Source organism: Chiloscyllium plagiosum, unplaced genomic scaffold (assembly GCF_037043375.1).
Source record: "Chiloscyllium plagiosum isolate Xiang-an unplaced genomic scaffold, Cpla_swu_hap1 HiC_scaffold_45, whole genome shotgun sequence".
NCBI classification, from domain to species: domain Eukaryota; kingdom Metazoa; phylum Chordata; class Chondrichthyes; order Orectolobiformes; family Hemiscylliidae; genus Chiloscyllium; species Chiloscyllium plagiosum.
In genome coordinates, this window is record NW_028270183.1 from 16,154,802 (window position 1) to 16,181,768 (window position 26,967).

General features: G+C 49.8%; 1 protein-coding gene and 1 long non-coding RNA gene across 8 annotated transcripts in view; one reads left to right on the plus strand and one right to left on the minus strand.

Annotated features, from left to right (window-relative positions):
• Positions 1–15,089: 15,089 nt before the first annotated feature.
• Positions 15,090–26,425, minus strand: nfil3-6 (nuclear factor, interleukin 3 regulated, member 6). Of its 5 annotated transcripts, none has more exons than XM_043694796.2 (2): positions 26,272–26,425; positions 15,090–16,616 (listed from the first exon to the last, which is right to left on the minus strand). In XM_043694796.2, the coding sequence occupies exon 2, from the start codon at positions 16,580–16,582 to the stop codon at positions 15,305–15,307; it is 1,278 nt and encodes a 425-aa protein (XP_043550731.2). In that variant the 5' UTR covers positions 16,583–16,616; positions 26,272–26,425; the 3' UTR covers positions 15,090–15,304. The 5 variants fall into 5 exon arrangements, with proteins under 5 accessions (XP_043550731.2, XP_043550730.2, XP_043550732.2 ...); XM_043694795.2 differs by lacking the exon at positions 26,272–26,425 and adding an exon at positions 21,125–21,281; XM_043694797.2 differs by lacking the exon at positions 26,272–26,425 and adding an exon at positions 20,964–21,093.
• LOC122552201 (uncharacterized) overlaps positions 19,511–26,967 on the plus strand; it is a 40,241-nt gene continuing 32,784 nt past the window's right edge. The window contains exons 1-2 of one of the 3 annotated variants that reach the window (XR_015754475.1): positions 19,511–19,633; positions 21,079–21,223. This is a non-coding gene — a long non-coding RNA (uncharacterized LOC122552201). Of the gene's footprint in view, positions 19,634–20,136; positions 20,244–20,684; positions 20,728–21,078; positions 21,224–26,967 lie in introns of those variants that run through there. The other 2 variants (XR_015754474.1, XR_015754473.1) reach the window with 2 other exon arrangements.

The window sequence follows — 26,967 nt, forward strand, 5'->3', positions numbered from 1 at the left end:
ACATACACTCTCACACACAGACATACACTCTTACACACACACTCACAGACCCATCCACATACACTCCCACATCCACTGTCTCACACACACGCTCACATACACACTCACATACACTCTCACACACACTCATACACACACACTCACATCCACTCTCACACACACTCACATACACTCTTACATAAACACACATATACACTCTAATGCACACTCTCACACACACTCCCTCATACACACACTCACATACACTCTCACAAACACTTTCACGCACACTGTCTCACACACACTGTCTCACACACACTCTCACAGACAAACTCACACACTCTCTCACACACAAACTCACACACTCTTAAACACACACTCACGTACACTCTCACACACCCACTCAAATACACTCGCAGACACACTCACACACATTCACATTCACTCCTACACACCCACTCACATACACTGTCACACACTCACTCACATACACTCTGACATACACACTCGCGTCCACTCTCACATACACTCCCACATTCCCACACTTACATACACTCTCACACACACTCACGTCCAGTCTCATACACGCACCCACATACACTGTCACACACACTCTCACATACACACACACAACCACTCTCACACCCACATACACTACCACTCTCACACCCACATACACTCTCACGCACACTCACATACACTCTCACATACACACCCACATCCACTCCCACACACACGCTCACATATATACTCACATACACTCTCACATACACACACACATGCACTCACACACTCACATCCACTCTCTCACACACACGCTCGCATACACACTCACATACACTCTCATATCCACTCATACACACACCCACATACTCACACACATACACTCTTACACACACACACATCTACTCTCACACACACACCCACATACACCTCACTCTCACCCACTTACATTCTCACATACACTCTCATACACACCCACATACACTCTCATACACACACTCACATACACTCTAACACACACACACACACACACACCTACATACACTCTCACACACACTCACATACACTCTCACACACTCACACACCTGCTAACCTCCAGTCTTCCGGCACCTGACCTGTGACTGTCAATGATACAAATATCTCAGCAAGAGACCTAGCAATTACTTGAGTTGAAAAATGTGGTGCTGGAAAAACACAGCAGGCCAGGCAACATCTGAGGAGCAGGAGAATCGACGTTTCGGGCATAGGCCCTTCATCAGGAATTCCTGATGTCGATTCTCCTGCTCCTCGGATGCTGCCTGGCCTGCTGTGTTTTTCCAGCACCACATTTTTCAACTCTGGTCTCCAGCATCTGCAGTCCTCACTTTCTCCTAGCAATTACTTCCCTAGCTTCCCACAAAGGGGTAGGTTACACCTGATCTGGTCCTGGGAATTTATCCACCTTTAAGACATAAAACACCACCTCTGTAGTATGGACATTATTTAAGGTATCACTATTTATGTCCCCACATTGTATATCTTCCATGTCCTTCTCCACAGCAAACATTGATGCAAAATATTCGTTTAGTATCCCCCCCATCTCCTGCAGTTCCACACATAAGTGGCCTTACTGATCTTTAAAGAGCCTTATTCTCTTCCCAGTTACCCTTTAGTCCTTAATGTACTTGTAGAATTCCTTTGGATTTTGCTTAACCCTATTTGCCAAAGCTATCTCATGTCCCCTTTTTGCCCTCCTGATTTCCCCCTTACGTATACTCCTACTGCCTTTATACTCTTCTAAGGATTCACTCGGTCTCTGCTGTCTACACCTGACACAGGCTTCCTTCTTTTTCTTGACCAAAACCTCAATTTTTTTGGTCATCCAGGACTCCCTATACCTGCCAGCCTTGTCTTTCACCCTGACAGGAATGTACTGTCTCTGGACTCATGTTATCCCATTTTAGAAGGCTTCCCATTTTCCAGCCATCTCTTTATTTGCGAACATCTGTATCCAATCAACTTTTGAAAGATCTTGCATAACACCATCAAAATTGGCCTTCCTTCAGAACTTTTAACTTTTCGATCCAGTCTATCCTTTTCCATCACTATTTTAAAATTAATAGAATTATGGTCACTCAGAAAAGATTTACAAGGATGTTGCCAGGGTTGGAGGGGGTTTGAGCTACAGGGAGAGGCTGAATAGGCTGGGGCTGTTTTCCCTGGAGGGTCAGAGGCTGAGGGGTGACTTTATAAAGGTTAATAAAATCATGAGGGGCATGGATAGGATAAATAGACAAGATCTTTTCCCTGGGGTGGGGAAAAACTAGAGGGTATAGGTTTAAGGTGAGAGGGAAAAAGATTTAAAAGGGACCTAAGGTATAACTTTTTCACACAGAGGGTGATACGTGCATGGAATGAGCTGTCAGAGGAAGTGGTGGAGGCTGGTACAATTACAACATTTAAAAGGCACCTGGATGGGTACATGAATAGGAAGGGTTTGGAGGGATATGGGCCAAGTGCTGGCAAATGGGTCTGGATTAACTTAGGATATCTGGTCAGCATTAATGAGTTGGACCGAAGGGTCTGTTTCTGTGTTGAACAACTCTATGACTCCGAGAGAAAATTGCCCATTCCAGTGTACTTTGGTGTGTTCCATACAGGAAGGGGTGTGGGTTCTGTTTTTCACCAGTTCATTCCAAAGGACTCTCTGCCACATTACTGAGGGAAGTTCTTTTTTGGAAATGTTTTTATCAGGAATAAATACACCAGCCATTACATTATGGATGTGCGAGTAGTCAGCACCCCCTCTTGGATTAAGGGACATTTAAATAACGTGTGTGTTTAAAGATCTTATTAACCGATCTGTGCTGACATGTTATGACACACCTCTGGGGCAGGGTGGGACTTGAAACTGGGCTCTTCTGGATCAGAGGTAGGGACACTACCACTGTGCTATGAGAGCCCCTCAGCGCATTTTAACCAACCTGTTCCAACATGCTATGACACACCTCTGGGCCAGGTGGGAGTCGAGTCTGGGTCTCCTAACCCAGAGATAGGGATACTACCACTACACCAACAGCTCTGCTGACATAACCATGTCAATATTGAATGTTTTGCAGAGGTTGCTTGTTAAGGAGCTGGTGGCTTCGATACTGTAAGTTTGCTTCCTTTTTTTATTTCAAAAATATATTTTATTCATAAAAATATCTTTGTGATATATATATATATATACACACTTAATCAATGAAGCAGTTCGGTTCTGTACAGTCGCACATGAAAGAACAAGCAAACATTGGAGTTTGACTCTATCCAACAAATGCAAAGCCATCTCTTACAAGACTATATTTACACACATTTCAGGGTCCAATAACTGAACAGGCCCCCATTTAACCTTCAGCAGGAAGACCTCAGAAAGTGGTCTTTCCCTGCTGTGCCTTGGCAGCAGCTCCCCAAGCTTCAGTACGTCCCTCGGCATGTAGTCCTGGACATTGGAATGTGTCAGTGTGCAACACTTGGTTAGGGTCAACTCCTTGCTCTGGAAGGCCAACAGGTTTCGGGCAGACCAAAGAGCGTCTTTCACCGTGTTGATGGTCCTCCAGGCGCAGTGGATGTTTGTCTCGGAGTGTGTCCCAGGGAACAGCCCGTAGAGCATAGAGTCCCACCTCGGGACAGTGCTATCGGTGTTCATGAATCCATCGGCCTCTGGTTATCTGGTCAAGTGTGGAGATCAGTGTGTCTCGAATGAAGAGCTGGTGACTCTGGGACACTTTCAAATGAAGATTATTGTCGTGACCCTAGGCACAACTGAAGTTAGGAAAACGACATTCACCAGCTGAATTCTGGCTGCAGATATGTTTTAAGAGTTCTTTGGGAAGGATTGTTGAGTGGGTCACAGTCAGGGTGTATTCAGATGAAGTCTCGGGGTCGGAGAGGATTTGATCAGCGATTGGCTGTATTGAGGAGCTCTGCCTTGGTTTGTTGTACTCTGAAGAGAGCTGAGCTGAACGGAAACATCCAGAAATATCGACGACTAAAACCAATGGGAAGGAACGTTGGTATTCCCTGGTCTCAGGCAATAGGAACTGTTTTGTTTTCTCAATCTGTGATTGTTAAAGAGGTGACTAAAAGCCAATGACAGGGAAAGGCGACCAGTGTTTTGTGTGTTTGGCTGGCCACATGGGAGACCATGTTTTCAAGCTCCTGGGAGAGTTATATTATTGATACACAGCAGCATATGTTTTGTAACTTCTCAAAAAAATGTTCTTATCTAACTTAGCTCCAATTTCCCCACATTGTCACCAGCACCAACTCACCTTTGGAAGATGGTGAAACATTTCGCAATCTGGTAGAGGGGGATGGGGGGCAGAATGCAGGTAAGATATCTATCATGCATTTTCACAAGTGTCTGAAGAAATCCGAATTGGGATTTGGGTCCCCAGAATTTAATTGGGGTTTGTGTCCCCTGGGTTTAATTGGGGTTTGAGTCCCCTGGGTTTAATTGGGGTTTGAGACTCCTGGGTTTAATTGGGGTTTGGGTCCTCAGGGTTTAATTGGGGTTTGGGTCCTCAGGGTTTAATTGGGGTTTGAGTCCCCTGGGTTTAATTGGGGTTTGGGTCCTCAGGGTTTAATTGGGGTTTGAATCCTCAGGGTTTAATTGGGGTTTGGGTCCCCTGGGTTTAACTGGGGTTTGGGTCCTCAGGGTTTAATTGGGGTTTGGGTCCTCAGGTTATAATTGGGGTTTGGGTCCTCAGGGTTTAATTGGGGTTTGAGTCCCCTGGGTTTAATTGGGGTTTGGGTCCCCTGGGTTTAATTGGGGTTTGGGTGCTCAGGGTTTAATTGGGGTTTGAGTCCCCTGGGTTTAATTGGGGTTTGGGTCCTCAGGGTTTAATTGGGGTTTGAGTCCTCAGGGTTTAATTGGGATTTGGGTCCCCTGGGTTTAATTGGGGTTTGGGTCCCCTGGGTTTAATTGGGGTTTGGGTCCTCAGGGTTTAATTGGGGTTTGAGTCCTCAGGGTTTAATTGAGGTTTGAGTCCCCTGGGTTTAATTGGGGTTTGAGTCCCCTGGGTTTAATTGGGGTTTGGGTCCTCAGGGTTTAATTAGGGTTTGGGTCCTCAGGGTTTAATTGGGGTTTGGGTCCCCTGGGTTTAATTGGGGTTTGGGTCCTCAGGGTTTAATTGGGGTTTGGGTCCTCAGGGTTTAATTGGGGTTTGGGTCCCCTGGGTTTAATTGGGGTTTGGGTCCTCAGGGTTTAATTAGGGTTTGGGTCCCCTGGGTTTAATTGGGGTTTGAGTCCCCTGGGTTTAATTGGGGTTTGGGTCTTCAGGGTTTAATTGGGGTTTGGGTCCTCAGGGTTTAATTGGGGTTTGAGACCCCTGGGTTTAATTGAGGTTAGGGTCTTCAGGGTTTAATTGGGGTTTGGATCTTCAAAGTTTAATTGGGGTTTGGATCTTCAAAGTTTAATTGGGGTTTGAGTCCTTAGGGTTTAATTGGGGTTTGACTCCCCTGGGTTTAATTAGGGTTTGGGTCCTCAGGGTTTAATTGGGGTTTGAGCCCCCGGGGCATAATTGGGGTTTGGGTCTTCAGGGTTTAATTGGGGTTTGGGTCCTCGGGGTTTAATTGGGGTTTGGGTCCTCAGGGTATAATTGGGGTTTGTGTCCCCTGGGTTTAATTGGGGTTTGGGTCCTCAGGGTTTAATTGGGGTTTGGGTCCTCAGGGTTTAATTGGGGTTTGGGTCCTCAGAGTTTAATTGGGGTTTGGGTTTTCAGGGTTTAATTGGGGTTTGGGTCCTCAGGGTTTAATTGGTGTTGGGTCCTCAGGGTTTAATTGGTGTTGGGTCCTCAGGGTTTAATTGGGGTTGGGTCCTCAGGGTTTAATTGGGGTTTGGGCCCTCAGGGTTTAATTGGGGTTTGGGTCCTCAGGGTTTAATTGGGGTTTGGGTCTTCAGGGTTTAATTGGGGTTTGGGTCCTCAGGGTATAATTGGGGTTTGGGTCTTCACGGTTTAATTGGGGTTTGGGTCCTCAGGGTTTAATTGGGGTTTGGGTCTTCAGGGTATAATTGGGGTTTGGGTCCTCGGGGTTTAATTAGGGTTTGAGTCCTCAGGGTTTAATTTGGGTTTGGGTCTTCAGGGTTTAATTGGGGTTTGGGTCTTCAGGGTATAATTGGGGTTTGGGTCCTCAGGGTATAATTGGGGTTTGGATCTTCTGGGTATAATTGGGGTTTGGGTCCCCTGGGTTTAACTGGGGTTTGGGTCCTCAGGGTTTAATTGGAGTTTGGGTCCTCAGGGTTTAATTGGGGTTTGGTTCCTCGGGGTCTAATTGGGGTTTGGGTCCTCTGGGTCTAATTGGGGTTTGGGTCCTCAGGGTTTAATTAGGGTTTGGGTCCTCAGGGTATAATTGGGGTTTGGGTCCTCAGGGTTTAATTGGGGTTTGGGTCCCCAGGGTTTAATTGGGGTTTGGGTCCTCAGGGTTTAATTGGGGTTTGGGTCCTCAGGGTTTAATTGGGGTTTGGGTCCCCAGGGTTTAATTGGGGTTTGGGTCCTCAGGGTTTAATTGGGGTTTGGGTCCTCAGGGTATAATTGGGGTTTGGGTCCTCAGGGTTTAATTGGGGTTTGGGTCCTCAGGGTTTAATTAGGGTTTGGGTCCCCAGGGTTTAATTGGGGTTTGGGTCCTCAGGGTTTAATTGGGGTTTGGTTCTTCAGGGTTTAATTGGGGTTTGCGTCCTCAGGGTTTAATTGGGGTTTGAGTCCTCAGGGTTTAACTGGTTTTTGGGTCCTCAGGGTTTAATTGGGGTTTGCCTCCTGACTTGGAAGTACATAGTCATTCCTTACTGTGGCATGGCGACAATCCTGGAATTCCCTCCCGTTGAGAGCCTCGTGGACTGCAGTGGTTCAAGAAGGCAGCTCACCACCACCTTCTCTCGGGGCAACTAGGGACAGGCAGTAGATGTTGGCCCAGCCAACGCAGCCCTCGTACCATGAGTGAATAAAAAAATTCCCGTTGAGACAAGGTCCACTTGAAGTGTCAGATTCCACTTCATTTCACAAGGACACCTCGAAGCAACAATCTTCTGGCATCTCCTCTACTCCCCTCACCTGTTCCCCCTCAGATGACGCATTGATCCCTGATATAATCGCTGTCAAAAGGATCTTCGGAACATTTCTGATGGGATAGAAAATGTGCTTCAATGTGGTTTGGGCTCTCGGTATTGTTGTCCGAGGTGTGTTGAATTGTGGGTCATTTTGTAAAGCCATTTTACTCAGATCCCTTCAGTCCCTGGCAGCAATTTCCAGATGAATCTAAAATGGCTGACCACTTTGCTGGCACCTCAACCGAGGGACATCAGCGCACAACGCAGAATGTACCCCAAGAAAATACGGAGGGAATAAATATCATCAGAAAATTTTGGAAAATTGAGAGATGAAGACGCAAGGGGCTCAATCCACAGTTTTCCAGCTTTCTCCCTGTCGGAATTGGAACCAGGTGGATGTCATTGGTTATGAGTTCCCTGATTTGGGGTTGTTAATCTGGAGCCAATCAGGGAACCCTGACTGACATAAACAAGAGATTCAGAGGTCTCCTCAGTCTAGGGGACTGACTCTGTGCCAGCTGGTATTACAGTCAGTCTGTTACTGTCCCCCTTTTTTTTTGAAGGGGGAAACCTGATTCCCCGAACTGGTATTCCTTTTAGTGAGGACTGATTGTTAAACTCCTGATGCACATAAGGTGTTTCAGGTATAACTCAGTTCTCATTAGGGGACTGTTGTTTCACTGGCTGGTTACAGCCTGTGTGTTACTCTTTTCTCTCCTTTGTCCTTTTCTCAGAAAGAAATGTTAATTTTATGGTAGGGCTTAGCCCTTGGACTGTAAATTTCTTTGTTTTTTTTGTATGCGTCTTCACTTTTTATTGGTGTTTTGGACTGAGCCCTGTGGAAGACATACATTTTACCAGAGGAGCTGTTCCTATTGGGGAGGCCTAGCCCTGGGACTGGGCCTCTGAAGATTGAACACCTGTGTGTGTGCTGGGAGGTGAGCAGTTGCTGTATCCTGGAGTTTGGGAGAAGACCTTTCCTTCAGGAGTGGACCAAACCCCTGTGAGTTAACTGCACCTGTACTATGTACTGCGTTCTTGTGAGTGGGCCTGCCTCTCCAAGGCTGGACCAGGACTCCATTGAGACTGAACATTTGTGCTGTGGGATGTGTATTTGCTGCCTCCAGGAGTGGACTCTGCCCTTGGTTGTGGACTGTTTTTAACAACGGACTCTGCAGTTTGGAGCGGCCTCTAATTCTGACATTGCACATTGTATACTGGAGTGGACTCTTCCTGGAAATGGATTCCATAGATTTGGACTGTGTACCAGAAAGGAGTTTTTCTTTTTTGGGGTAGCTAACTGTATTGTGGTGTTTCCTGGGTCTATCACCTTCGCTGTTTTGCATGTGCCTGGGTCTGGCAGGCCTTGCTGTGAGTCGGGAGGCTCATGGGTCGTCCTGAAAGCTGTCACCCTGAGAGCCGGAGGGTGGGTAGGCCACCCTGATGCCAGTCGCCCCGAGAGCCAGATGGTGGGTAGGCTGTTCTGAGCACTGTCGTCCTGATAAGGGGTAATCGGGACGGGCTGTCCTAGAGGTGGTCGAAAGGTGTCAGAGCAGCCGAGAGCCAGAAGGCACATAGGAGCGGGCTGGGATCCGGAAGGCTTGTGGGCTACCCTACACGCTGTCGTCCCAGGGAAGGGGACGGGCTGTCCTAGAGGTGGCCGGAAGGTGTGCCAGGATAGCCCACTGGTCGGAGGTGCAACGGGGTGGGTGAGAGCCCAATGGTACGTAGGGGCAGACCGAGAGCCAGAAGGTGGGTAGCCGTCCTCGGCGCTGTCACCCCGGGCAGGTACCGGGGCAGGCTGCCCCAGAGGTGGTCGGAAGGTGCTGAGGGTGGTTAGTGAAGCTGGAAGGTGGGTAGGCCGTCCTGACCGCTGTCACCCCGGGCGGGTACCGGGGCGGGCTGTCCTACAGGTGGTCGAAAGGTGGGTCAGGGCGGACCGAGAACTGGAAGAGGTATGGGGTGGACCGAGAACCGGAAGGTGGGTAGGGGCGGGCTTCCTTAGAGTGGTCGGAAGGTGGGAGGGGCGGGGGCTTGCTGGGTCTGTATTGTCTGCACTTTTGTATGTAACAGTACTGTCTAATGTACAAATGTCACTGCTGTTGTCTCTTTATATCTTTGTGAAACTGGGATTTGAGGTTTGTCCTCATGTCCCTGTAAACTGTTTGAATGGTAGGGTTTGGGGCCTGGCTTTGCTGCTCCTCTCCCTCGTAAAATTACTGTCTCTTGTATGCAGCTGTTTGTTGTAGACTGTTTTTGTAATTTGTTTAATAAAATTAAAAAAAATAAACAGGGGTTTATGCTTGTCCCTGGCCACTCGGGTGTTTGCCTATCTTGAGAGTTGGATCAGTGTGAGAGTGTGTTTGTACGTGCAAGGACTCTCTTCCTCAGCACGGACTATAAAATCTTCGCCAGGGTGTTGTCTTCTCACCTGGCCTCCGTGCTGGCCCACATGATCCACCCGGACCAGTCCTACACGGTCCCGGGCCGGAGGATACACGATAACGTCCACCTGGTCCGGGACCTGATCCATTTCTGTCCAGGGGCTGGTCTGCCGAGCGCCTTCCTGTCTCTCGACCAGGAGAAGGTGTTCGACAGGGTCGATCACAAGTACCTGCTCGGGACTCTGCGGGCATTTGGGTTCGGGACGCGGTTCGTCGCCCGGATCCGACTTTTGTACGCCGCCGCAGAGTGTCTGGTTAAAGTTAACGGGTCCCTGACGGCGCCCCTTCGCTTCGGGAGAGGAGTGCGTCAAGGCTGCCCCCTGTCCCCTGTATTCCCTGTGCGTGGAGCCTTTCCTGCGCCTCTTGCGGAGGAGGTTGTCGGGGCTGGTTCTGCGCGGCACGGGCACAGGGGTGGTCCTCTCAGCCTACGCCGACGACGTGCTCCTCACTTTCACCGACCCGGCTGACCTGGGGAGGATGCGCGAGTGCCAGGCCGTGTACTCTGCGGCGTCTTCCGCCAGGATCAACTGGGCCAAATGTTCCGGACTACTGGTCGGCCTGTGGCGGGTGGACTCTCTGCCGGAGGAGTTACGGGGGTTCAACTGGAGCACCACCCCATCTCCTCTACCTGGGAGTCTACCTCAGCCCAGCTGAGGAATCCTGGTCGGCCAACTGGCAGGAGCTGGAGGCCAAAGTCTCGGCTCGCCTAGGCCGCTGGACAGGACTGCTCCGAGTGCTATCTTACAGGAGTTGAGTGCTGGTCATAAACCAGCTGGTGGCCGCCATGCTGTGGTACCGGCTGGTCACTTTGGTCCCTCCTCCTGGCTTTGTCGCTGACATCCAGAGAACGTTGGTCGATTTCTTCTGGGACAAAAAGATGCACTGGGTCGCCGCGCAGGTTCTGAGTCTCCCTATTGAGGAGGGCGGTCAGTCGCTGGTGTGCGTCCGCACCCAGGTCGCGACGTTCCGCCTTCAGACCTTGCAGCGATACCTTAACGTCGAGCCTCCTCCTAGGTGGTGCGCCCTGGCGACGTATTTTTTCCGCCAGGTGCGTAACCTCAACTACGACACGCAGCTCCTGTTCGTCGACCGTGACGGTTTGGAGGTCGCCCTCAAGACGCTGCCTGTCTTTTACCAGGACCTGATCACTGTCTGGAACATGGTCGAATCGCGTCGTGCCTACCCTCCGGCTGGAGTAGCGGCTGTCGTCAGGGAGCCGTTGCTCAGGAATCCGCACCTCCGTACTCGCGGGTTCGAGTGGCTGTCGGAGGGGAGGGCCGTGGTGGTGAGGGTGACTAGGGTCGGGGACGTGCTGGGTGCCTGGGCTGGATGCTGCCGCAGGACATAGCAGGCAGGGCAGCGGTAGACGTCCGGTACGTGGCCACCACCATCCGACGCCTTAAAACGGCGGTGCTCGGACCCGACGTAGTGCACCAGTTGGAGGACGCTCAGGTGTGCGGTGGGATCCCGTCCGCGCTCACCCCAGCCCGGACGGAATTTCACATTGGCCCCAAGGTCCCGTACTTCCCGCGGGAGCCTGTGCCCCACAACCTGAGCCGCCTCCGGAATTTTAATTTTGTTCCCTTCCAGGGGGTAAAATGGCGGGCCCTATATAGACTGCTGCTGCACACCGTCCACCTCTTCTCCCTCATCCACCGTCTGGACACGCCTTGGCGTGCCCATTTGCCACCGGGCGGTGGGGATCCCCAGTGGAGGGCTCTCTACGCGGGAGTCCTCCCCCTTTCTCTCGGGGATCTGGGGTGGAGGGTGCTGCACGTAGCAGTCCCCTGCAACCACAGATTGCGGTGGTTCACGGACTCCCAGCCCATCTGCTTGTTCTGTGGCGCTGTGGAGTCCGTGGACCATGTATATATTGGGTGTGGGTGCTTGCACTCCCTTTTTGATTTTCTTAAAAACCTCCTCCTCTGTTTTTGGCTGCACTTCAGTCCCACACTCCTGATCTTTGGGCACCCGGTACGGAGGAGGGAGGGCAGGTCTGAAGACCTCCTCGTGGGTCTGCTCCTGGGCCTGGCCAAACTGGCCATCAACAGGTCCAGGCAGCGGGCCGTGGAGGGGGTCGTTAGGGCCGACTGCCTGCCCCTCTTCCGCGGTTACGGTAGAGCCCGGATGTCCTTGGAGAAGGAGCACGCCCTGGAGTTGTTCAGGGAGAGGTGGGCGTCGCAGGGAGTGGAGTGCATCATTTCTCCCTCCAACTCTATTTTGATTTAGTCCCTCCCCTCCCCTTCACTGTTTTGATCACACAGCACTGCCCTTTGATGTGAAGGGCAGAGTTTGTCACTGGCCACCCGGGTGTTTTCCTATCTTCCTGGTGGTGGAATTTGAATAAAGATTCGTGCACTTTGTGTCTTTCACTGTGTCTCACACGTATACACACACACCATGGGTGCTGGGGAAAAAATAAACACTACCGCACTTAGGTGGTAAGAAAAAAAAAACAAAAATAAAAGCTCTCCATTTTAATGTACGTCCCAGGTTACAGGTGAGGGCAGTGGTTTGGTCTGACTCTGCGATCTTTAGTGAGAATGGCCTTAACCCTTACCTTGCTAAATGAACTAGCTTGGTGCAGCTATATCATCCTTGTCTCCTTGAATAAAAAGTGCAAATTCATTCAGAGCAGCAGCTACATGAAAATAGTTCTGAGGAAGATCACTCATGCGGAAACGTGAACTCTGATTTCTCTCCACAGACATGCCATGCCTGCTGAGCTTTTCCTACAAATTCTGCTTTATATTTCTGACTGACCTCATCCATGTGCGTTCGTTCACTTTATTTTAGTTTAGAATCTTGTTTTGCTGAAAGATATGAACAGCTTACACACGATAGCTAAGTAACCAATGCCCTTTACAGAAGGTAACAGCAAAGCTGAAGTGAATGGGAGCCATTTTGAGGGAAATCTGCTCATTCTGGACTAGACTTCTGTCAGTGTATGAATTCTGGATCAGTGGTGCTGGAAAAGCACAGCACTTCAGGCAGCATCCAAGGAGCAGCGAAATCGACGTTTCGGGCAAAAGCCCTTCATCAGGAATAAAGGCAGTGAGCCTGGAGCGTGGAGAGATAAGCGAGAGGAGGGTGGGGGTGGGGAGAAAGTAGCATAGAGTACAATGGGTGAGTGGGGGAGGGGATGAAGGTGATAGGTCAGGGAGGAGAGGGTGGAGTGCATAGGTGGAAAAGGAGATAGGCAGGTAGGACAAGTCCGGACAAGTCATGGGGACAGTGCTGAGCTGGAAGTTTGGAACTAGGGTGAGGTGGGGGAAGGGGAAATGAGGAAACTGTTGAAGTCCACATTGATGCCCTGGGGTTGAAGTGTTCCGAGGCGGAAGATGAGGCGTTCTTCCTCCAGGCGTCTGGTGGTGAGGGAGCGGCGGTGAAGGAGGCCCACGACCTCCATGTCCTCGGCAGAGTGGGAGGGAGAGTTGAAATGGTGGGCCACAGGGCGGTGTGGTTGATTGGTCCGGGTGTCCCGGAGATGTTCCCTAAAGCGCTCTGCCAGGAGGCGTCCAGTCTCCCCAATGTAGAGGAGACCGCATCGGGAGCAACGGATGCAATAAATGATATTAGTGGATGTGCAGGTAAAACTTTGATGGACCCTGGACCATCTCTGACACCTCCCTCCCTTTCCTGGACCTCTCCATCTCCATTAATGACGATCGACTTGACACTGACATTTTTTACAAACCCACCGACTCCCACAGCTACCTGGATTACACCTCTCCACGCTTCAGGCTCTCTGCCTTTATTCCTGATGAAGGGCTTTTGCCCGAAACGTCGATTTTCCTGCTCCTCGGATGCTGCCTGAACTGCTGTGCTCTTCCAGCACCACTCTAATCCAGAATCTGGTTTCCAGCATCTGCAGTCATTGTTTTAACCTAGTCAGTGTATGAAGTCAGGGGACATGTCTCTTTTAACGACTGCCTTTTTGGATGACCCCCCCCCCCCCCCCATGGCTCTAACCCTCTTTATTGCAAATCTTTGGTACTTATTTCTTCTTCGGTTTTAAAGGTACCCGTCAGAAAAGGATGAGACTGACGATGTCTGGGACACTACCTCAGGAGGTTATGGGGTCACCTTATAGAGGTTTGAAAAGTCCTGTGGGGTATGGATAGGGTCAATGACAGGTGTCTTTTCCCCAGGATGGGGGCGGGGGGGATTTCAAAACTGGAAGGCATAACTTTAAGGTGACAGGAGAAACATTTTTAAAAAAGACATGAGGGGCAACCTGTTTTTTTTTACACAGAGTGTTTCATGAGTGGAATGGAGCTTCCAGAGATAGGGATGGATATGGGTATTGTTACAATATTTAAATGGCATTTGGATAGGTAGAAAAGGGTTGGAGGGGATAGGGGTCAGGTGTAGGCAGGTGGGACTAGTTTAGTTTGGAGTTATGGACTGAAGGGTCTGTGTAACAGCGGTTTGTGGAGGAAATGGTAGGCCTATTTTCCTCACTTCTTTTGGCCTCGAGCGAAGACCTCATTGTCAGGAGACAGCAGAGGGTCACTGCTGCTCTTTAGCATCCATCATGGTAACTGCACCCCAGACAGCTCCTCACCGAGAGAATGATGATTGGCAGCTATTGTACACACAGGCTTCCCGATGTGTCAGGCTTACGGACACAGTCCGCCTGCCATCAAAGCACCACTCGATGGCACCTGTTCTGTTTTCCCCCCCCCCCCCTCCCATTTTGAAGACAGTTGACCCTTGTTTGGCTCTGAGGTGAAGGGAGAGCCTCCTCAGTCATTTTCGAAGGCCGAAGGGCCTGTCCTGCGCTGCGGAGAAAGTGAGGAGGTCAGAGTCGAGGGTGCGGTGCTGGGAAAGCACAGCAGGTCAGGCAGCATCCGAGGAGCAGGAGAATCGACGTTTCGGGCAAAAGCCCTTCATCAGGAAACATTCCCGATGGAGGGCTCCAGCCCAAAACATTCCTGATGAAGGACTCCGGCCCAAAACGTCGATTCTCCTGCTTCTCGGATGCTATCTGACCTGCTGTGCTTTTCCAGTAACACACACTTCACTATGTTCTATTCTTTACCAGGATCGGCCAAGTTATTTGTCTGTAGGGGGCAGCACTGCTCAGTCCGGTCCTCCCTGCTTCCCCCCCACCTACACCTTGTCCCACCAATCCCAGATATGAATCCCAGCTATGGGTGGCACGGTGGCTCAGCGGTTGGCACTGCAGCCTCACAGCGCCAGGGACCCAGGTTTGATTCCCACCTCGGGCGACTGTCTGTGTGGAGTTTTCACGTTCTCCCTGTGTCTGCGTGGGTTTCCTCCTACAATCCAAAGGTGTGTGGGTTAGGTGAATCGGCCACGCTAAATTGTCAATAGTGATAGGTGCATTAGTCAGGGGTAAATATAGGCGAGGGGAATGGATGTGTTACTCTTTGGAGGGTCCATGTGGACTTGCTTAATCTTAACTTTACTTGCCAGCTCCTGTCCCTAAACCTTGCCGGAGGGGATCAAAATTAAGTGCATTTGAAAAACAAAAGGTGCAAATCCTTTTGCAAGCCAGAGCGAGAGAGACTGGTGGCTATCCCGAAGGTAAAAAAGGCAGTTATGAATGTGAAGAATTTCCATCGCCTGAAGAGCTTTGAAGAATTTATTACAATGACAGTGATCAGTTAGAAAATAAAGAGTAAAAATATATTTACACACATTGTCTATTTACAGCCACCACAATAAATACAGGTTCGCACGGACTCCGGGTATCTGCAAATAACTTAAACTACTCAACAGGGGAACCAAACCGAAAATGGGGGAAAGAAACCGAAAGAGATGTACACAGCGTCGGACACAGCCCTCAATTCAGATTGGGATACATTTGTTGAGAGAACATCTTCTTCAGCTGTTCCACCTCGGCTGAGAGGGAAGCCAGCTGATGCTTAAGGGCACTGTTTTCAGATTTGTAGGCAGAATCCTCCTTCAGAGTGTCTTTCGGATAGCCTGGGGTTCCTTGGGTGCTGAACGGGGTGGCTTCTCGCAAATACCTACAGTGGAGACCACTTCTGCTCTCATCTGGAGAGAGTCCAACAGGGGTCCTCCAAGCGGGAGGGACCACGCCAGAGCCTGTTCCCCGCTCGTCTGGAGGCAGGAGTGCGTTGGCGTAGCATCCTTGCTGTTGCCCCCTGACCTGGCCGGAGGGTTGGTCAGCGGTCCCTCTGCCAAGGCTGCCCCCTGCCAGCTGGAGGAGCTTCACCTTCACGTCCATCTCTTCCATCCCAGCGCCCACCTTGAAGCGCAGCTTGTGGGGCAGGCTTTTGACCGTCTCGGTCAGCTCGGGACCACGGGGAGGCTTCAGGCCGTCCCCGGTGAACGCCCGTCCGATGTCCGCCTCGCCGTCAGGTGACAGCTGGCCTTCCAAACGGGGGTCCTCGGGGCTTGGCGGGAACTTGTCCTGGTCGCTCAGCTGCTCGTCGAAGAAGACGGGGCTTCCCATGTTGGAGCTTCCGGGCGTGGAGATGCCAGAGTCCTCGGAGACGGCACAGGGCTCCTGCTCCACACTGGGGTCGCCTCCAAATGGCTGACTCCCGCTTGGAAAACTCTTGTTGTCCACTGGCTGCATCCCATAGGCCCTGGATAGGAAAGCTGGCTGGGCGGCAGTGACACAGTGGAGGGACTGGGCATTACTGTGGGCAGCTGGCACCTCAGAGGGGTCCTTCAGTAGGCCAAACCTGAACTTCAAAGCCAGAAGTTCGGCCTTCAGCCTAGCATTCTCTTCCAGCAGGGCGATGACCCGCTGCTCAAGGACCAGGTCATTCACCCGCCGTTTCTCGCGCGACCTCTTGGCCGCCTCGTTGTTCTTCCTGCGCTTGTCCCAGTATGTGTTGTCCTTCTTCTCATCCGGGATGAACTCCCGCTTCCTGCGGCTCACCGAGTTGGTGCCCTTGTGCTTGATCTGCCGGGTGCCCAGCAGGGACCGGGCCAGTAGGCCGTTGGTGGTCAGCAAAGACACCGCCTCATCTGTGAAGGACAGGCGCGGTGCTCGGAGGTCCACCGCCGGAGGGAGCTGAGTCCGATCCTGCCAGCCTTCAGTCTTCCGCTCGCCCACCGCCTGGTAGGCCTCAGCTGCTGCAGACATCTCTCTGGGAAACCTCCCAACCGCCTGGCGTTACCTGGCACACAGACAAGATAATTGAGACACCACGTTAACCACTCGCTTCTCGTAGCTACCCACCCCAGACACACACATACACACACACACACACACTCCTACAGACACACACACTCCCACGCTCACTCTCACACACACACACACACTCCTATTGACACACACACTCCCACGCTCACTCTCACACACACACACACACTCCTACAGATACACACACTCCCACACTCACTCACACATACACACACTCCTACAGACACACAGTCCCACGCTCACACACACACACTCCTACAGACACACACACTCCCACACTCACTCTCACACACAAACACACACTCCTACAGACACACACAGTCCCACGCTCACTCACACACACACTCCTACAGACACACACCCTCCCACACTCACTCACACACACACTCCTACAGACACACACTCCCACACTCCCACACACACACACACACTCACACACATACACACTCCTACAGACACACACACTCACACACACTCTCACACTCATTCACACATACTCCCATATCACACACTCATACAGACACACACACTCTCACACACACACTCGTACAGACACACACTCCCACATTCACTCCCACACTCACACACTCCTACAGACACACACACTCCCACACACACACACTCCTACAGACACTCACAGTCCCATACTCCCACTCACACACTCCTACAGACACTCACACTCCCACACTCACACACACCCCTACAGACACACACACTCACACACACTCACACTCCCATACTCACACATACACTCCTACAGACACACTCCTACAGACACTCACACTCCCACACTCACACACACATCCCTACAGACACACACACTCCCCCCCCCCACACACACACACTCCTACAGACACTCACACTCCCATACTCACACACACACTCCTACAGACACACTCATACACACACACACTCCTACAGACGCACACACTCACACTCCTACAGACACACACACTCTCTCACACACACTCCTACAGAGACACACACTCCCACACTCACACATGCATCCTCTCACAGACTTAGACACTTTACACTCACACACTCATATACACTGTCTCTCACAGACACTCACAACCCCCCACCCCACATACACACACACTCCTACAGAGACACACACTCACACATGCACCCTCTCACAGACCTAGTCCCCTTTACAATCACACACACACATATACACTCTCTCTCTCATACACTCACAACCCCCCCACCCCAGACACTCACACATGCTCCTGCAGACATACACTCTCCCACACTCACACATGCACCCTCTCACAGACCTAATCCCCTTTACACTCACACACACACATATACACTCTCTCTCTCATACACTCACAACCCCCCGACCCCAGACACTCACACATGCTCCTGCAGACATACACTCTCCCACACTCACACATGCACCCTCGCACAGACTTAGACCACTTGACACTCACACACATATATACACTCTCTCACACTCACAACCGCCCCCCCCCCCCCCCCCCCCCCCCTTCCCCCCCCACACACAAACCCACATGCACATATACACATATATATTTGTGGGGTGAATTTGTACTTGCAGAGTTACATTGTACTTTGCTCAAAAATTGCATGAATCTATGTAAGACTCTGTGAACTAATGTTTTAGATTAGAATCAGTCTAAACATTATGGCACAGACAACAGAACATAGGGGGCTAACACCTTCAACATCTTATCTGGCCTGACACCAATTGTTACAGTTAACCTGAGAATATAACTTTTAAAAAAAGTTTTGTGATTTACATATGAAAGAAGTGAAACTATCATGGTCAGTCTAACACATGAGAGACTTAACAATCAAGGTATTTTTCAATGTTATAATTTCAGTTACATCACACTGTAACTTTTTGCTATAAATTCTGTGTCTTACAATTGTGTACTCCACAACCACCTGATGGAGTAGCATTCCGAAAGCTAGTGTTTCCAATTAAACCTGTTGGACTATAACCGGGTGTTGTGTGATTTTTAACTTTGTACACCCCAGTCCAACACCGGCATCTCCAAATCAGGACTAGTTAGCCTTGGCACCGACGCGCTGAAAGGGCATTGGACAGCATCGGACATCACAGCCTGTGTGCCCAGGAGAGGGGAGGTTGGTCTGGCATTCCTGACAAACGGGTGGTCATTCAACTCAGAAACAACAGACAGACCACTACTGGCTGAATATCTCAAGGCTCCTCGATACGTTAGCCTGAACAGGGAGCCACACATGGCAACGACCAAAGGGGGAGCACGATCCTGTCTGTAAATCCCCTCTGAATCCCAAATTGATTCAGGCCGTAGGGTGGGGAAAGGCAAGTCCTGATGTGAACCCCCAAAAGGGACCTTCTCAGAGCTCAGCAGATCAGTCCGTTGGCCCCGTGTTTGTGAGAGGATTATGGGACCCGCTGTTGTTCATATGTAAATAACCCAAGCAGTTCCTCATGGAGGGGAATTACATAGGATGCCACAGGTCACTGAGGGGTTACAGCCTCTCAGCCAATACCCTCAGGCTCATGGCTTCCCTGTCAGTTTGAAAACATTGCTGCATGTGTGCACTCATTACAAATTAAACGCCATGGCAAAAAGTGAGGGCTGGCATTTAATAGCGTAAGGACCCTTGAAACCATTCCCAGGAAGACAGGACTGTCGGAAGTTCCAAATGAGCATTCAGTCAGGCAGCAAACTGCTCCTGGAAGTTTCGAAAAAGTTGCCTCTTTTTCTTGCTGCCCATCATTCAATCCTCGTGCAAACCTCTCCCACTTTCTTTCAAGTCAACTTTAATTCACTCCCTCAACATATAAATCTCTCAATAAGAACGCGCTGTGTCAGCCCTGCCTGCCACTAATGTTCCAGTGATGTTATCAACTTGCACTTCCAGTAAATAAAAAATATTTGGGCTGAAGTGCAAGAAGATTAAGTAACGCCAGAGGTCTTTGCAATCTGGGTTAGCTACGCAGCGAAATTAAAAATAGCCATCTTCCTGTCAAGGGTATGTCGAAATCCTCCTCTGTGTGTGCGTGTGTTTGTCTGTACGTGTGTGTCTGTGTGTCTGTGTGTGTGTATGTATGTATGTGTGTGTGTAAGTGTGTCTGTATGTGTGTTGGTCTGTGTGTCTGTGCATGTATGTGTATCTGTGTTGTGTGTGTCTGTCTGTATGTATGTGTGTGTGTCTGTGTGTTGTGTGTGTCTGTCTGTGTGTTGTGTGTCTGTGTGTGTGTGTCTGTCTGTGTGTTGTGTGTGTCTGTCTGTGTGTGTGTATGTATGTATGTGTGTGTGTCTGTATGTATGTGTGTGTGTCTGTGTGTTGTGTGTGTCTGTGTATGTGTGTGTGTCTGTGTGTTGTGTGTGTGTGTGTCTGTGTGGTGTGTCTGTCTGTGTGGTGTGTCTGTCTGTGTGTTGTGTCTGTCTGTGTGGTGTGTGAGTCTGTGTGTGTGTCTGAGTGCGTATATCTGTGTGTGTTTGTTGCAAATGTCAGTCACAACACCAGCTCCTCAAAAGTGTAAAATGAACAACACTACAGGCAACTGCGTTTAACACTCGACTCAATCAACAATAACTTTCTTCTGTATGGCACCGTTGGCACAGGATACAAACCCAAGGTGCACACAGGAACAATACAAAATATGACACTGAGCCACACAGCAATGGCTGATGACCAATAGTGTAGACAAAGAAGCTGCTTTCTTTCTGCTTTGGAAATAAAAGGAATTTAAAGAGCTGGGAAGCAGAGGGAAATGGAAAAGATTGTTCTGCAGTTTGGTTACTAGGACAGCTGAAGACATGGTGACCATTAGTGCACTGACTAACATCAGGCATTCTCAATAGTTTGCAGGCTAGGGAGATCTCAGTGAATGCACGACTAGATGGTGCCCTTTTGTGATTTGGAATTTTAAATCACTCTCTGATTTACTGGAGTAACTGAACCCAGGGATAACAAAGTGATTATTAACAGGGCTGACGAGTTACATAAGGAGAAACAAAACTTGCACAATGCTCAGCTGTTAGTGACTGGGCACACTGTCACATTCAATCTGAGAATGGGGAGGAGGATAGGGACTGACTCAGAGTGGGGCTGGGGAGATGGTGAGCAAGTTACGTTGAAAGTGAAATCCAGAGCTCAATCTTTCCCAGAGCAGAATCTCTCGGCTTCTCACGAACACACAGAGAGACACTGACTGTTTTAAAAAGGAGGAGGGTGGGCGATCATTCATGTGTAGCAGTGGAGGTGGTGGGGAATTTACTTACCTCCAATACAAACCAGTCGACATACCACACACACACACACACAGAGATATAAACCCGCCTTCAGCTGCTCTCACCGACGCTGCTTTACACCCCAATCCGCTGTTTAATTCCAACATTTCAGAATGGAAAAGATCAGAGCTCTCCGGAATGCTAGTCAAATTAACACACATTTCCCTTTACCGTTCACAGGTCCTCCCTCATTTCAGGAGAGAGAAAAATCTCACATCTTACTCACAGTGGGAAGTGTCTGGAAAAGTTATATAAAAAAAATCCTCTTCTAGTTCCGACTGGAGTTACTCCTTCCTCGAAAGCAAATGTGTGCCGTGAGCAGAAGGTGGGTTATCTAAACTGTTGCAATACATTTATATGTTTTTTTTTCATAAACGCTAGCCAACCCTCTGCAAAACTCCTCCCCCTCTCTGACAACTATTTCTGGAGCTCACTCCTGGTCTGCAGACAAACGGCTTGGTTATTTTGTACCCCTCACAAGCCTGTGATGCTAATCTTGCCTGGCAGCTCTGTATTTGTTTTTTAAATTATTTGTTGCAGAAATATGCTAACCTCCCCTCACCAAGTCACATTCTCTGGTTTCACGCCCCGCAGCACGGCTCTGGCGTTCCAGACCGACCAGGGGCTCCTCAAACAAAATCAAAAACCTGCCTTTGTCCGACTGCAAGGTGGGCTGGAGCCAGAAATGTGGGGAATTTAACCAATTGTGGGTTTCCAAAAAAAAAATACAAAATACAAAACACCCCCACCCTCTGGTTCGCCACTAGAATTTGCTGGAGCAACTCAGCAGGTCTGTGGAAAGAGAAAGCAGAGTTAATTCTTTGAGGGTGGGGTGGAGGGGGGGGGGGGGGAAACAAGTGACCTTCCTCCAGGGAAGGGATTGACCCATCCTCTCCCAGCCTGCACCCACAGCCTCTCTGAACCCCCCCCCCCCCCCCCCAAACCAAGGTTCTCACTCAGCTCAAGGCTAATTGGGGATGGGCCACAAATGCTCCCAAGGTCCCCGTGAAAGGATAAAGAGATAGACATCTTCCAAAGATTTCCTGTTCGCTGTCCCACTTCCTTCCTGAACCTGGGATTGATCCCACAGGGAGTCAAAGGGTATGCGGGGTTGTGAAGGAAGGTGCGGCTGGGTCTACACCGTGTGGTCCTCCATGGCCTGGTGGGGTAGGCTTCAGGGGTCGAATGGGCAGCTCCTGTTCCGGACTCATTTACTCGGTTTGCCACCAGTGGGTGTCACTGGAGAGCTGTTCTCCATTGTGATGCCCACCTGGAGCCCAGAGATGCTGATGGCTCAGTGGTTAACACGGCTGCCTCACTGCGCCAGGGTCCCTGGGTTCGATTCCACCCTTGGGCAACTGTCCGTGTGGAGTTTGCACATTCTCCCCGTGTCCATGTGGGTTTCCTCCAGGTGCTCCGGTTTCCTCCCACAATCCAGGGATGTGCAGGTTAGGGTGGATTGGCCACACTATAGTGTCCAGGGATGTGCAGGTTAGGGTGGATTGGCCACACTATAGTGTCCAGGGATTTGCAAGTTAGGGTGGATTGGCCACACTATAGTGTCCAGGGATGTGCAGGTTAGGGTGGATTGGCCACACTATCATGTCCAGGGATGTGCAGGTTAGGGTGGATTGGCGACACTATAGTGTCCAGGGATGTGCAGGTTAGGGTGGATTGGCCACACTATAGTGTCCAGGGATGTGTAGGATAGGGTGGATTGGCCACACTATAGGGTCCAGGGATGTGCAGGTTAGGGTGGATTGGCCACATTATAATGTCCAGGGATGTGCAGGGTAGGGTGGATTGGCCACACTATAGTGTCCAGGGATGTGCAGGTTAGGGTGGATTAGCCACACTATAGTGTCCAGGGATGTGCAGGTTAGGGTGGATTGGCCACATTATAATGTCCAGGGATGTGCAGGTTAGGGTGGATTGGCCACACTGTAGTGTCCAGGGATGTGCAGGTTAGGGTGGATTGGCCACACTATAGTGTCCAGGGATGTGCAGGTTAGGGTGGATTAGCCACACTATAGTGTCCAGGGATGTGCAGGTTAGGGTGGATTGGCCACACTATAGTGTCCAGGGATGTGCAGGTTAGGGTGGATTGGCCACACTGTAGTGTCCAGGGATGTGCAGGTTAGGGTGGATTAGCCACACTATAGTGTCCAGGGATGTGCAGGTTAGGGTGGATTAGCCACACTATAGTGTCCAGGGATGTGCAGGTTAGGGTGGATTGGCCACACTATAGTGTCCAGGGATGTGCAGGTTAGGGTGGATTGGCCACACTATAGTGTCCAGGGATGTGCAGGTTAGGGTGGATTGGCCATGGGAAATTCAAGGTTACAGGGATAGGCTGAAGGATCCGACACAATGGGCTGCATGGCCTCTTTCAGCACTGTAGGGGTTCGATGACCTTCATTGCCACTGAATGATGTCCCTCACCTCAATGCGGGGGTTCACTGAATTCCATCTTGAGCTTAAAGGTGAGGGTTGGTGGGGTGATATTGTTAAAGCCACAGATGGGCCTGACGTTTAATGTTTCAAGTGCCCCTACGGGACAACTGTTTCACACAGAGGCTGGTATGTGTATGGAATGAGCTGGTGGTGGAGGCTGGTACAATTACAGCATTGAAAAGGCATCTGGATGGGTGTATGAATAGGAAGGGTTTGGAGGGATATGGGCCAGGTGCTGGCAGGTGGGAAAAGATGAGGTTCAAACATAGAATATAGAACATTAGTGCGCAGAACAGGCCCTTCGGCCCTCAATGTTGTGCCGACCTGTGAACCAATGTAATCTCATCCCATCATCATCCATGTGCTTATCCAAGGATATCTGGTCGGCATGGACGAGTTGGACTGAAGGGTCTGTTTCCGTGCTGTACATCTCTAATATTTGAACTGACACTTCAGGACCATACTCGGTGGGTATGTTAAGCCAACGCCTTTTATGTCCTCTCATGTTGATATACTGTGCTACTCTCTGAAGGAGCATAGGCTGTCCCCTGTTGGTGTTCTGACTAATAATTATCCCTGATCTGGCATTACCTCATTGCTTACTTGTGAAAATGATGGCCATGTTTTGTTTTACACTATGACAGTACAATTACAACAACAACGCTCGGAAAAGACTTGATGAATCCATTGACATCTTGAAGTGATAGAAAATGTAGGAAAAGGTGTTTCCTCTCATGGGTGGTGGGGGGAGGGGTGGCGGGGAGACATGGGAAAAATAAGCAATGGGGGAACATGGAGGCACCCTCAATCCCTCAGTTTCCATTTTAAGTCATAGAGTTAGACAGCACGGAAACAGACTCTTCAATCCAACCAGTTCCCATCATCCCAAAGCAAACTACTCCACTTGCCTATAAATCTATAGCATTTCTAGGAAGTGTAATTGAGCTGGTGTTGGTATCAAAAGCCATTGAATATAGCCATAACCCCTTAAACCCTACCAAGAGGTGAGTCCTGAAGACTAGTCTGCGCACTGACCCTCACACTGGGGCTTGCTTGCTCAGGGTCATGAGTGCAACACTTTGCCATTGTTGAGCTGATCCTGGGGGCTCAGTGCCAACATGTGAAGAGATGCCATGAGGTGCCACCTCGCCATTCTGTGTACAAATTCTTGGAGACAGTCGTTCCTCGAGTGAAAATGAATCTCTTGTCCTAATTATAATCCCATTGACATATGCAGCTAAAGATATACTCGTTAAAACGTGGCCTCCATTTTTACCCAAGTTTAGAGGTGATAAGATTATCGCCTCTGTTTGCAAGCTGCACATAATGAGGCTTGACTTTGGATCATGCTGTGTTTGGAACCTCCAATGTTGATGAAAGGAAATGCCATAATCTGGCTTTTTAAATCAGCACCCAATTTAAATCCAAGGACTGGGGTCTGTTTCTAGCCTAGAATTGAACACACATACACACACAGAAGTGAAGTTAAGTTTATATCGAACTTTGGTTTGGCCGTACTACCCTGATACTGAGAGGCAGGCAGTGAGGAAGCACATTTGTAAGAATTATAGTAGTACAGGTATTGTGACCAGTCAACATCAGAGCTGAATGGGACATTTTTATCTGGGAAAAGAGATGTCCATGGGAGTGACCTGCAAAGATGTTAACAGAGGTTTTGATGGGCCAGACCTCAAGCAAATTTCCCTTGTTCGTGGGAACAGGGGATGTAAGCTCACCCTGATAAATCCCATTGGGAATTCAGGAGAAATGTCTTCATCCAGTGAATGGGTGAACTTCACTCTTTCAGGGAGTGGTTGGGCTTGTATAAGCATAAGCCCCAGAACAGAGCAGCTCAGCTGCGTGGCAAGTTACTGTACATTATGATGAGCGGTCATCCAAACTCAAAAGGTTAGCTTGCTCTCTCTCCATGACCCACTGTGATCTCCAGCATTTTTTTTTTTGTCTTCAGTACAGATTCTAGATCCCAGTATAAATCCTGCCTCATTTGGAATGAGCCATATCTCGTACCCCCATCTTTATTTCGAGTTCTCACTCTCCATCTCTGAACCTCTCTGTGTCTTACTTTCCTTCTCTCATTTACTTTTGTGCGGTATCTCAGTTGACTACTCTCTCCTTCTCAGTCTTGTTTATTTCCGCCGATTCACTCTCACTCCATCTTCACTTCCTTTTTTTTAGTCGGTCTCACGCTCTCTTTCTCTCTCTCTCACACACACACACACACACTATCTCCTTCACTGTTAAACAACGTCACAGTGATGGTAATCTTGCTGACTGGCGTTGAGTCAAACTCTGACAGGAATTGCTGGAAAAGCTCAGCAGGTCTGGCAGCATCTATGGAGAGAAATCAGAGTTAACGTTTCAGTGACCCTTCCTCAGGACTGACCCGAAACGTGAACTCTGATCTCTCTCCCAGGGATGCTGCTGAGCTTTTCATTCCTGATTTACAGCATTCATAGTTCTCTCGGTTTTGATTGAGTTAAGCTCTTGTTGGGTCGTAGACGGGGAAAATGGTCTGTTGCTTCTCTGATCATGTATTTAACAGGTTCCTCTGTGTGGAATGGCACGGAGAAATTTAGTTTTAAAACCCAGTTACAACCTTCTTAACATTGTGGCTTATGTTCTGTTAGCCCATCTTGTTGTGGAACACAATGAGTTAACCTCAATGAGGATGAATTCATTGGAAAGGCATTTTTTTTTGAATTGCTGAGTAAATGTGCTGTGGAAAACATCCCCAGAAGGTCCCACTATTATGACAGAAGTTGAACAAAGGAAGGTCAGTTTACAGGTGATTCTGTGGTCACTCCCCCTCCCTCCCAGCCTCACAATTCGATCCCTTTGAAGATTAAATCAGAATTGACTTGTGTTGCCTAGTGTGCTTTTGCACAATAAGAGACTTACCCTGGATCAAAGCTTACACATCCTCTGTTCCACGCTGCTCCGGCTGGATCTACAGTTTATCCTGACGGTCCTCTGTTTGGCAAAAATCCGTGTTCTCTCTCGCTCGCTCCCAGCTGCTGCCTTTGCTGGTTTCTGCCCTCTCTCCTTCCCCACTTCTGCGTCTTTACTCAACAGAGTCAGCCCTGTGCTGGGCTTGAGAGAGGGGTGTGTGTGTGTGTGTGTCGGGAGGGAGTGGAATCTGTCACCTGAGGCAACCCTTAGCTGTCAATCCTTCATCCCTGGTCCCGGAGCCAGGATGCACCGTAACCTTGGCAACCGCATCCCCTTGGCAACAGACACGTACGCAAGAGACCCATGTGTGTGTGTCTGTGTGTGTGTGTGTGTGTCAGCCCCCAGATCGCCATGGCAACTCCTGACGTCAGGGAAGCCAGAAATAGCCTCGGCAGTGTGTTGCTAAATGTTATCACCTTGCACGGCTGCTGTCAGCAAACACCTTTCTGAAGAGATCTCTCATTGTCTGTGCCTGGCCATTCTCAGTCAGGCTGAACTGTCTCGCCAAATCCATCTGCCCCTCAATGAGCTGGCAGTACAGCAGCGTGCCGGACCCATCGCGATCAGTAACATTGAGAGCAAGTAAATGCGCAGACTATCCCAGTGAGCCACCATGTCCATCCATAACTGGGACAAGTGCACCTA

Coding starts and splice junctions, on each gene's coding strand:
- nfil3-6 (XM_043694796.2), bottom strand. CDS start 16,582: ATGTCTGCAGCAGCTGAGGCCTACCAGGCGGTGGGCGAGCGGAAGACT.